This window comes from Nerophis lumbriciformis, linkage group LG03, assembly GCF_033978685.3.
Source record: "Nerophis lumbriciformis linkage group LG03, RoL_Nlum_v2.1, whole genome shotgun sequence".
In the NCBI taxonomy this organism is placed as follows: domain Eukaryota; kingdom Metazoa; phylum Chordata; class Actinopteri; order Syngnathiformes; family Syngnathidae; genus Nerophis; species Nerophis lumbriciformis.
Genome location: NC_084550.2, coordinates 62,623,623 through 62,636,030, shown reverse-complemented (window position 1 = coordinate 62,636,030; position 12,408 = coordinate 62,623,623). Strand labels below are relative to the sequence as shown.

The following is a 12,408-nucleotide window of genomic DNA, read 5'->3' as shown; positions in this document are numbered from 1 at the left end:
GTTGGTGGGTTTATTTTGTACCCTTCGCGTTCCTATTTCACTGTTTGTTGCATTTTTGTTGCGTTTCACCTGATTGTAAAATGTCTCGATCAAAAGGGGTTTGTAATGTTCATATTTTGTCAATATTCAGTGTTTTATCGTTCATAGAAAAATGTAAAATTCCATTACGTTTTTAAGGCGGTCTGTCATAACGTTTTTCGCATTCAATCAGACATTATTGTGAGGTTTTGTATTAGCGTTCATAAAAATAGATATACCGGCTCCCAGACACATTTTGTTTCTCTAAATGTGGCCCCCGAGTTAAAATAATTGCCCAGACCTGCTCTAGACCATTGCCCCAAAACCGGAAGTGCCTCTAGGTCACGTCATTGCAACCCAGCAATAGTCGGACACAGGTATGGAGACGAGCTTTGCCACTCTAGGATCTTAACGTGATTACTTTTGAGCCATTCCTTTGTTGCCCTCGCAGCATTATTTGTTTCAGTCTCATGCTGGAAGACCATTTGACAAGTCAAGCTGATGCCAAAGTGCCTAATTTTGGCATAAGCTGACCCAATTGCATTCTCTCAAGCCTTGTCTGAGTCATTCTGTTTTTTTTATTAGTAAACTTCGTTTTTTTTATTAGTAAACTTCATACGGCATGTGAGCATTGAGCAGAGAAGGCAGCTTGCGGGCAATAAAGAATCTCAAACGCTGAAAAATGTGAGATTACCATTAGGAAGACCATCTGTTCTAATAACTAAGCCAAACATGACATGCATGAGATGTAAACATGGTTGCCACAGTGTATTTGTTAAGTCACAAAGTGCAGTACTAATACGCTTGTGTTTGTTGCAGGCAGAACAGTCGACCGGCAGAGGCGAGTAAAGGTGAGCAGTCTTTGGTGTTGGCCGTTCATCAACACAAACAATTAGGGGTGTGAAGTGATTAAAACATGACAATGTTTCAATGATGATAATTAATCATAAATACCGGTAATATAATTTGTTATGTGGGGTAAAACACAGTGTTTCCACAGGACAGCAATTCTCTTGTGGTAATGGGGTCCCAGAGGTTGAGGCAAAGTGAATGTGTCGTCATGTAATTTTTAATGAAATAGTCTAATAAAAAGGCCAAACAAAGGTCATCAATATACCGGTAATTAAAGAAAAATCTTTGCGTTTTTGTTTATTTCATTACATGATGCCTGTAGCTCTATTGATCCATTTTTTATGGTGATTTTATGATATAATATCACTTTTCTGCAGAACTTTGTTGTAAAAATCTGCTTCCATGTCTTTCCTCGACATGGCTGTTCTGGTTCGTGCCTTGTCTGCCCGGAGCTGCTGTGGCATATATCACTCAAAAGCTCAGATTCCAACCATTGAAATACTTTATATAGTTCAAGACACTGCACATCATTAATGGTGGCTACGGTTTCGATGTCATAGATCTAAAAAAAATTACTTGGAAACCTCCGGCGGGCCGGATTGAAAATATTTCTCTGCGGCTTGCAGGCTATTTTTTTCCCATGTCTGGGCTCGACTGTCAATCATGGACGCCAAGACGTGACAGAAAAGGACCCCAGACGCCCTGAATTGCTTCCCCTAGCACAGGGGTCGGCAACCGTCAATTGCTAACTTACCGGATGTTGACCGCAAAAAACAATACAATTGCTTGGCAACAAAAGATGACACATAGGGGGTGTGACATACCTTTCGATCGACACAATATTAAAATATGTTTTATTTTTATATTACAAGATCTCAGAACTCTCCAAAATAACAACTGTAACATTAAAATGAACTAAATAAAATAAAAGTAATTAAAATTAAATAGCCATTATTTAATGAAATGTTGTGTCCAAGGCATACTTGCCAACCCTCCCGAATTTTCCGGGAGACTCCCGAAATTCGGCGCCTCACCCGAAAACCTCCCGGGACAAATATTCTCCCGAAAATCTCCCGATTTTCAGCCGGAGCTGGAGGCCACGTCCCCTCCAGCTCCATGCGGACCTGAGTGAGAACGGCCTTTTTTCACAACGGGAGGACAACAGGGTGACAAGAAATAAATCATCCAGACGAGAGATAAATTGTCTTATTATGTTTATCTTACCTAAAAAGAAATATATTTATTAATTTAAAAAAAAAAAAAAAATTTTTTTTTTACTATATTTTGCTAAAAACATCAAAATTAATTGTATTTTTATTTGTATTTTTTCTGACTCATTATTACATCCAGGCATTAGAATTATACATTAAAATAAACATATTTGAAATAATTCATTTTAAATTATCATAATAATTCATTTAAAAAACAACTTTAGCATTTTATTCATTACATTTTGAAGCTCTCAGAAGCCAAGTTATGTTATATTCCTTAAGATTTATTTATGCAAGTTTGAAGTATCAATTATCTAAACACAGTTTTGTTTGCATATTTTCAGGATGTAGCTATATATATATATATATATATATATATATATATATGAAATACTTGACTTGGTGAATTCTAGCTGTCAATATACTCCTCCCCTCTTAACCATGCCCCCACCCCCCACCTCCCGAAATCGGAGGTCTCAAGGTTGGCAAGTATGGTCCAAGCCAAGCCAAAGGGAGCCAGGACAGAGGCATGAAAGAGCCGCAGGTTGCAGATCCCTACATTTTGTATTTAAAAAAGTTTAACAGCTAAAAAAGTTTAACAGCTAAAAGCTCATGTGTAGGTCATGCATGCAATGTTATAAAATACTTTAGAGGAGACATGCATTGATTTGTGACTAGGGGTGTAATGGTACACAAACATTTCGGTTCGGTACGTACCTCGATTTAGAGGTCACGGTTCGGTTCATTTTTGGTACAGTAAGAAAACAACAAAATATAAATGTTTTGGTTATTTATTTACCAAATTTGCAAAATCTTCCACCAAAAATATTTTTCTTAGTGGAATATTTGATGTGAAGTAATCGGAACCTTGGATAAGTCAATAATTCATAATAACATTGATTTTGATTCAATATTATGTTTTGAGCAAAGACAGTTTGAAAGAAAAAAAAACAGTTTTGTTTTATTAGTCAACATTGCAACTTTTTCTAAATTACATTTAACCTTTTAAGCTTTTTTATTTCACTTTTGTTATGTTTTTGTTTATTTTAATAGTATTTTTAGAATGTGCCGTGGGCCTTTAAAACATTAGCTGTGGGCCGCAAATGGCCTCCGGGGCACACTTTTGACACCGCTGCTATAGATAATAAAAAATTAAATGTGATAAATCTATGGATAAAAAGCAGAGCCTGGCGACGCATGCGCGTTTATCATAACTCTCTCTCTCTCTGTCTCTGCCCCTCCCTCACCAATGCTGCTGTTTGTTTTGTTTTTAACCCCTTCTTAACCCTGAACATACATTGAAAATACACGCAACCCTAACTCAAAATGCCGGACATTTGAGGCATTTAAGAAACTCCGCCCTGACAGCTCCGCAAAAGAGGACATGTCCGGTGAAAAGAGGACGTATGGTCAGTCTATCCTAGCCCGATCGCTGCTAGCATGCCGTGTGTTGTGCCTCGGTTTGCATTGTTTACACAACGTGCGTTACGCTACTTAATATGTCCGTGTGGAAACTCGTTCGGTACACCTCCGAACCGAACCGGAACCCCCGTACCGAAACGGTTCAATACAAATACACGTACCGTTACACCCCTATTTGTGACCCATCCGAATTAAAAAATGTTTCCTTGTCCAGTCTTGTATCTATTATAGTAGTTTTCTTAAAAGCAGGGGCACTTTTAGGAATTCTGGGCCTCATCCCCCCACCCTTCACACAACACCTGCCAATCAAGTCTACCGCCTCGACATGGAGTCCCTGTTTAAAATTCATGTTAAAATCTTGTCTCATTCTTGTGAACCCAAATATTGTGTATCGTCACACCTTTACAAACAATTATTTGACCCAACGTTGTCTTGTCCCTCAGAGGGAGCTCACTTCACTGTGTGGAGCGGCGACCTGGTGCACAGTGACGAGACTGTCTTACAGATCTCCCTTCGCTCCTCCTCACTGCCCTTCCTCCCCCACAGACTGTGAGTATCCATCCCACTCTGTTTTGGAACACGCTTAGATCAGACGTACTTTACAATGGACACATATAGTGGACAATGCAGACTTTGTGCCTGATCTACTAAGATCCAAAAAGCAGGCGCTAAACAGCGTGTGCAAGCTATGAAATTGTGTGTACTATTAGTGGGCGTGTTGCATGCGATCTACTAAGACTGTGTGTGCAATTGAAAATGGGTGCAGACCGCCTTATTTAAATGCGTGTACACCATGGAGACACTCGATCATTTACTGCACATCCACGTTGTCATGCTCCTACCTGACGTGTTGTATTGTTTTCAAACATGCAGCAGACATGTACCACTTTTTATGGGCACTTTAGAAGCAGTTCTGGGGTGCATCTACAAGGGAAAACACATTGGGGGGGGGGGGGGGGGGGGGGGGCTGCTGCATTAACTGCGAATAAGAAAAAGAATATGCAGGAAATAATTATTTTTTATAAAGGAGATATGTTAATATGAATATGAAAAAACACCAGCAGACACAAAAATGCATCAATTTGTTTTAATCAGCTCCTTAAATGTAATCTATTGCTTGGATTTTACTGACGTCACGCCCATTAAATATGCATGGTGGTCAAGCTAGCTCTGTTCCCAATGGGTACTCGGCACCATTTAGCCTTTACCATAGAAAAAATGCGCTATGCTTGGGTTGTTTTCGACTGTATGAACCGTTCAAATCGCGAAAAGGAACTCGGGTGTCTTCAATATGCATTTACACTTGGCTAAGCGTTTGCATTTGTATTTTTGCCATGGGGCCGAAAGCTGCGCATTAAAGAACACTAGGGGTGTAAAGGTACACAAAAATGTCAGTTTGGTACGTACCTCGGTTTAGAGGTCACGGTTCAGTTCATTTACAGTAAGAAAACAACAAAATATAATTTTTTTGGTTATTTATTTACCAAATTTGTAAACAATGGCTTTATCTTTTTAACATTGGGAACACTATAATAATTCTGCCCACGTTAATCAACATTAAACTGCCTCAAGTTGTTGCTCAGATTAAATAAAATGACAAAACTTTTCTTCTACATATAAAAAAATGCAACATTAAACAGTTTCAAGTCAAATCGTCATGCTTAATTTATTACAGCATTTGGGAAACCTGTAGTTGATTTTTATTATGTAAATGTTATATTTTTACCAACATGTGATAGCAGGGACCCTGCCATTCAAAACTAGGTTGCTGCATTACTAATGATTAATGTAACTATAGCTGAAAAAATAGTACAATAGCAATAGGAGAGACTATTCATCCCTGAACACCATGGAGTTCATGTAGGCTTAATGATGCACTTACATTATTATATCAACTATCAGAGACAGAAACTCTTCATTTAACATAATGTCCTTTTTTGCTGCTTCAACGCAGCTCAATCAACACAGAAAAAGATAAAGTGAAATAACAGACAGACAGGGCTTTGCTGTCCGTAACACACACACACACCGCAAAATGAGCTAACGCTACGCTAAAAGCGAATTGGCCTTCACCTCAAGCTCGAGCTGAGCTGCCTTTTATATTTCTGGAAGGTCAACGGGCTCATAGTGATGTTACTAGTAGTTGACTGGGAGGTGTTTATTATCATGTGGAGAGAGTCCGCTGCCTGATGATTACCTGCTAAACGCTAAGCACTGACTACATGCTCTCTGAATATGCACTGCTGATTGGCTGTTACCGCTCTGAATACGCACTGCTGATGGGCTGTTACCACTCTGTTTGTAACCAATCAGATGGTTGTGTGGGTGGGACAATGTTGGGTGCTGTGTACTGACAGAGACAGGCAGAAGGAAGCGGAGGCGGCTACTTAATATGTTTGTGTGGAAACTCGTTCGGTACACCTCCGAACCGAACCAAACCCCCCTTGCCGAAACGGTTCAATACAAATACACGTACCGTTACACCCCTAAAGAACACTGTAATAAAGCAAGGACTTGATGACCAAACTGCACCAGAGTTAGTCTGCAAGCGGGCTGAGACCCTATTTCTGAAGTGGATGATAGCGTTCTTACTTGACCAAATGCACTAAAGTGTTTTTAAATTTTAACAAAACCAAACAAGTGTGAGCCCACTTTCAGCTCTTTGCTAAAACATAAGGCAATAACAATTTTTGTATGTGGAATTGTAAAGAAAAGGCAACACAGTTATAATTAAAGCTGCGAGCAGGGTTCAACGGGCCCTCGCGAGTTGCCCGGCACGTATGACACTTGCAGTCGCGTCCTTCCCCATGCCCAAAACCCACCACCATAAATTTCAGGACCTCCACAATTTAAACTTTTTTTGCAATACCTGAAGCGCCTGAAAATTATGGGGACTTTTTGAGCATGTTAAGGGCCCTCAAAAATGCATCCAAATGTATAGAAGAAAAAACAGCCATTTCAACAGGGCCCTTGCTCTGCTCTGAAACGCCCATTCAGACTGTCATCATCCTTGTAGCAATTTGAATCAAGATCTGAACTTGTGAAACAGAGTTATAAAGTTTGGCGCCATGTCACGCCAAATCCTGTCATTTGCAAAATATTTTTTGCAATTTATCATCACCCATCAGTTTAGTAGCCGTCTCTGATCACCTAAAGTGCAGAAATGACAGATTAGTTATGGCGTGGGGCAGTTTTCGCCACCAGGCTCCACCCACTACGAGTAGGTAGGAACAAGTACTGACCCATTGAGCACTTTAGGGTGTCATCATCAATAATTCTACCTAATAAGCTCAAGATCAGTGTTTGTGGAGCTGAGTTACTAACGTTTCGTGTGAATCATCAGAGCATTGTTTGGCGCCATATGTCAGGTTCAAACACTGATGACATCAATTAAACAGACAAGAAGCAAGGAATCATGCAGAGACACAGTTAAATTTTGCTCAATGAGGAGAGACGTATTGGGCTGTACACTCAGTTACAGTTCCAACCTACGCTCTAAGGCACAGCCCACATGCTCCACTATTTATTCGGGAGGTCCCTGGTTACATCACCGAGGCTGCTTCTGAAGGAAGGGGGGGGTAATTTCAGCAGCCCCAGTTAGACACGATATATGATTATTTAGAAATGGAAATGTGCTGACACTCGTGATTACGCCCTGTCTCTGCTTTGTCTGCTTCAATGTACTTGATGTTCGCCCTTGGCAGTCAGCAACGGCCTTTAAGCATAAGAGTTGTGTGATAACTTATACATAATTATTCTAACACCATACCACGCCCACATCTTATGGCGTTGACAAAATGTGTTCTCAATTTACTAGGGATGTCCCGATCCAGGTTTTTGCACTTCCGATCCGATACCGATATTGTTTTTGCACTTCCGATCCGATACCGATACTGACCGATACTGGCCTATCCGAGCATGTATTAAAGTTTAAAGTTATTTAGCCTACTTAGTTGTCAGAATCATGTTGAAAAGGGTTTTAGTACTCTTGATAACAACTAGCCAGCTGAATTAAGGGAGTTTGAATAATACACAATGGTTGGTAGCAAGAAACTGACCTGTTTATTCAAGGATAAACACAAAATAGACCAAATTATACATGACAAACAGAAATGGCATCATTGAACTAGGGCTGGGCGATATGGCCTTTTTTTAATATTGAGATATTTTAAGGCCATATTGCGATACACAATATATATCTGGATATTTTGCCTTAGATTTGAATGAACACTTGATGCATATAATCACAGCAGTATGATGATTCTATGTGTCTACATTAAAACATTCTTCTTCATACTGCATTAATATATGCTACTTTTAAACTTTCATGCAGAGAAGGAAATCACAACTAAAAAAATCACTAATTTTTTCATACGGTGTTGATCTGGAAATGTTTGCCTCTGCATTTTGATGGTGTGGACGTGTGGCACCGAATGGAGATAAGCGTCTCGACAGACGTTACAATATTTGAACAATGATGACGAAAACTGTTTTCTCTGTCGTGTCCGTGTGTCGAAAATTGTTATGCGCTTATTTTTTTATTTGATTTTGTGCGTGGCATAGATTTGCCGTGCGCAGAGGACACTTGAGCAGTGCGCACCTTAGCGGCTGCGCTAGCATAATAATAATAATAATAATAACTGGGATTTATATAGCGCTTTTCTAAGTACCCAAAGTCGCTTTACATGTAGAACCCATCAATCATTCACACCTGGTGGTGGTAAGCTATTTTCATAGCCACAGCTGCCCTGGGGTAGACTGACGGCATCACAGCTAACGTTAGCCATGCTGCTACCTCTCTGCTCGGGGAGGACGTATACGTATGTGACGTATGACGTGACAGTATGTGACATGTGTAAGAAGGTGCGCTTGCTGTCTGTGAGAGGGAGACACAGGAAAGGGTGAGAAGAGCCTGTCGTGTAATGCCAGCAGCTAAAAGCAACTGCGTGAGAATCCAAAGACCTGTGGATGTGTTGAAGGTGTGCTGGAAAATGCGGAACGGAACTTAGGGAGCAGCAGAAAAGTGGAATGTGTTATTTAAATCGGTGCGTTGGAAAACACGGACCGGAGTTTTTTTTAAACTGGATCTGGATCGGCATTTTCCCATGCCTTGCCGATACGCATTTTTTGGCAAATATCGGCGGCCGATCCGATCCAAATATCGGATCGGGACATCCCTACAATTTACCACACTTAATGTGTGGTATCTGCCATTTTAACCGCAACTCATTTGGTCAAAGTCTCCAGCAGGAGTTCGTTAAAATACGACCACTTTTTTTTGGTCAAAAATGGAAGACCAAAACCAAGATGGCCGACTTCCTGTCGGTTTTTTTAGGTATGGGTTCCTGAGACTTTAATGTGCGTCCGTCATGATAGGCGTCTCCTGCGGCATTCGTGTCTATACGTGAAACTGGTAGGAGGGGCTAATTTTTTCTAATTTTAAAGGTAGAGAGACAATTTTTGGGACCCCCCCCCCCCCCCCCCCCCAAAATAAAAAATGTTCCCCCATACCTGAAAAGCCTGCAAAATATGGGGACTTTTCCTGCATAATGAGAGCCTCAAAAGGTGTCTCAACGCATTGAAGAAAAAAAACTTGCAATTTTAATCTGAGGGTCTTTCACTCTGTTCGGGCCCTAACTTAAACTTCTTCCTCTCCTGTTATTAATGCACATAAATAAATGCGACGTGACTGTTTCCTCCAGACCTGACAGGTTGGAAATGGGTTTCTTGATGAGGCTGGACAAGGTGACCAAGCTCCTGCCAGTGCAGCTGTTCTCGCTGAGCCTCTACAGCAGCAGCAGCAAAGAAGGTGAAGCCGTGTGCAACCAAATAGTGCAGCACAAGTTGAATCTGTTCTGACCCGTTGGTCAATGATATGTTTGTGTGTGTGTGTGTGTGTAGTTGTGAGTCACGGCCATCACTGCAGCCTACTGGAGGTGGTTGACAGAAGTCGCTCGACAAGCAGCATAACCACACTGCTGCAGGAGATTGAAGTCAAAAGACTGGTGGGTGTTTGTGTTTGTTTGTATTCAGTCTTTCGCTTTTTCCACATTTTTGGTATGTTACAGCCTTATTACAAAATTGAATAAATTCATTATTGTCCGAAAAATTCCACACACAATACCGCATAATGACAGTGAGATTTTTTTTAAATGTTTGCAAATGTATTACAAATTAAAAAAACTAAGACATCACATGTATATAAGTTTTCACAGCCTTTGCCATGAAGCTCAAAAGGGAAATCAGGTGCATCCTGTCTCAACTGATCATCCTTGAGATGTTCCTACAGCTTAATTGGAGTCCACCTGTGGTAAATGTAGTTGGTTGGACATGATTTGGAAAGGCACACACCTGTCTATATATAAGGTCCCACACTTGAGCACAAACCTAGAATGAAGTAGAAGGAATTGTCCGAGACAGGTTTGTCTGGAAGCACAAATCTTGGGAAAGGTACAGAAAAATATCTGCTGCCCCGAAGGTCCCAATGAGCACAGTGGCCTCCATCATCCGTAAATGGAAGACATTTGGAACCACCAGAACTCTTCCAAGAACTGGTTGGCCGTCTAAACTGAGCGATTGGGGTGAAAGCACCCGAGTCAAGGAGGTGACCAACCCGATGGTCACTCTGTCAGAGCTACAGCATTCCTCTGTGGAGAGAGGAGAACCTTCCAGAAGGACAACCATCTCTGCAGCAATCCACCAATCAGGCCTGTATGGTAGAGTGGCCAGGCGGAAGCCATTTATTCGTAAACAGTTTGCCAAAATGCACCTGAAAGACTCTCAGACCATGAGAAACAACATTTTCTGATCTGATAAAACACAGATTAAACTCTTTGGCGTGAATGCCAGGCGTCATGTTTGGAGGAAACCATTTACCGCTCATCACCAGGCCAACACCTTTACCACTTTTGATGTGTGTTTGGGGTCATTGTCCTGTTGGAACACCCAACTGCGCCCAAGACCCAACCTCCGGGCTGATGATTTTAGCTTGTCCTGAAGAATTTGGAGGTAATCCTCCTTTTTCATTGTCCCATTTAAAGCACCAGTTCCATTGGCAGCAAAACAGGCCCAGAGCATAATACTACCACCACCATGCTCGACGGTAGGCTTGGTGTTCCTGGGATTAAAGGCCTCACCTTTTCTCCTCTAAACATATTGCTGGATATTGTGTCCAATTTTTGTTTCATCTGACATCACATTGACAAAGATAAGATCTTCTGGAGGAAAGTTCTGTGGTCAGATGAAACAAAAAATGAGCTGTTTGGCCACAATACCCAGCAATATGTTTAGAGGAGAAAAGGTGAGGCCTTTAATCCCAGGAACACCATACCTACCGTCAAGCATGGTGTTAGTATTATGCTCTGGGCCTGTTTTGCCCGCCAATGGAGCTGGTGCTTTACAGAGAGTAAACGGGACAATGAAAAAGGAGGATTACCTCCAAATTCTTCAGGACAAGCTAAAATCATCAGCCTGGAGGTTGGGTCTTGGGCGCAGTTGGGTGTTCCAACAGGACAATGACCCCAAACACACGTCAAAAGTGGTAAAGGAATGGCTAAATCAGGCGAGAATGAAGGTTTTAGAATGGCCTTCCCAAAGTCCTGACTTAAACGTGTGGACAATGCTGAAGAAACAAGTCCATGTCAGAAAACCAACACATTTAGCTGAACTGCACCAATTTTGTCAAGAGGAGGGGTCAAGCTTGTGGATGGCTACCAAAAGCACCTTATTGCAGGTAAACTTGCCAAGGGACATATAAGCAAATATTAACATTGCTGTATGTATACTTTTGACCCTCACATTTTCAGTAGACCCATAATAAATTCATAAAAGAAGCAAACTTCATGAATGTTTTTTGTGACCAACAAGTATGTGCTCCAATCACTCTATCACAAAAAAATAAGAGTTGTAGAAATGATTGGTAACTCAAGACAGCCATGACATTATGTTCTTTACAAGTGGATGTAAACTTTTGATTGCGATTACATTGTCATTATGGGGTAGTATGTGTGGAATTTGGAGGACAAGTCACAGTCTTATTCCACTTTGGAAATGACAAAATGTGGAAAAAGCGAAGCGCTGTGTCAATACTTTCCGTATGCACTGTATGAGTGTACATATGCAAAATAAGGAAGTGAAATGTGGTCATTGGTGTCTCTGCTGTCCAAACAGGTTTTTGTGACCCCTCTGACTGAGAGAGGTTTTCTCTTTCTGCTGTCCAGTGTCCAGATGACCTCGCCCCCTGGTAGGAAATGGGCCATGGTGGCCTTACTGTTTAATCATAAAGAGGCCTACAGTGAATTGAAATAATTTTTTTTTAACTTTTGTGTTCAGAGAGAGACGATGGGTGGAAGCGGTGTCTCCAGGCCTTGTTTGTCTTTCCTGAAAGCAGAGACGTGGCCAAAGCCGGTAAGTTGACAAACTTGTACAACTAACTATCATTATACCACCAGTAGATAGAATATCCAATCCAGGGTGTGTACATTCTTAATTTGGTTGGTTAATTGATGCAGGAGCCAGTCCTGCTGACTAAATGATGACTCCAGACTCATTTACATAATTTGCCATGAGAGCATAAAAACAATTGTCTGCCTGCTATGCCTTATCTCCGTTGAGGTGCTTGTTTGTCCTTGGCTGTTAGCAAGGCTGAAAGACAGAAAACATCTGCGGCGAGGCCACTCCTCGCATGCCATGGAAGATAAGAAGTTGTGTGCCCTTGCACGAAGCAGAAAAAGTACAGAATAGGCAATAACTAGAGCAACGGCCTTTAAGCATAAGAGTTGTGTGATAACTTATATATGATTATTCTAACATAGACTGCAAAAAAAATTCATAATTTTGTCTTCTTATCTCTAATAAGGATTGTGAACGATATGCAAAATAAAAAGCACAGGCCGATTAGCCACAA

At 41.0% G+C, this 12,408-nt stretch overlaps 1 protein-coding gene across 1 annotated transcript in view; it reads left to right on the top strand.

Annotated features, from left to right (window-relative positions):
* The window catches only part of tasora (transcription activation suppressor a), a 73,568-nt gene that overhangs the window by 26,747 nt on the left and 34,413 nt on the right, over positions 1-12,408 (top strand). The window contains exons 8-13 of the mRNA XM_061930670.2: positions 838-869; positions 3,947-4,052; positions 9,206-9,312; positions 9,405-9,508; positions 11,673-11,745; positions 11,835-11,909. Of these exons, the coding sequence (XP_061786654.2) occupies positions 838-869; positions 3,947-4,052; positions 9,206-9,312; positions 9,405-9,508; positions 11,673-11,745; positions 11,835-11,909 (497 nt within the window). The remainder of the gene's footprint in view (positions 1-837; positions 870-3,946; positions 4,053-9,205; positions 9,313-9,404; positions 9,509-11,672; positions 11,746-11,834; positions 11,910-12,408) is intronic.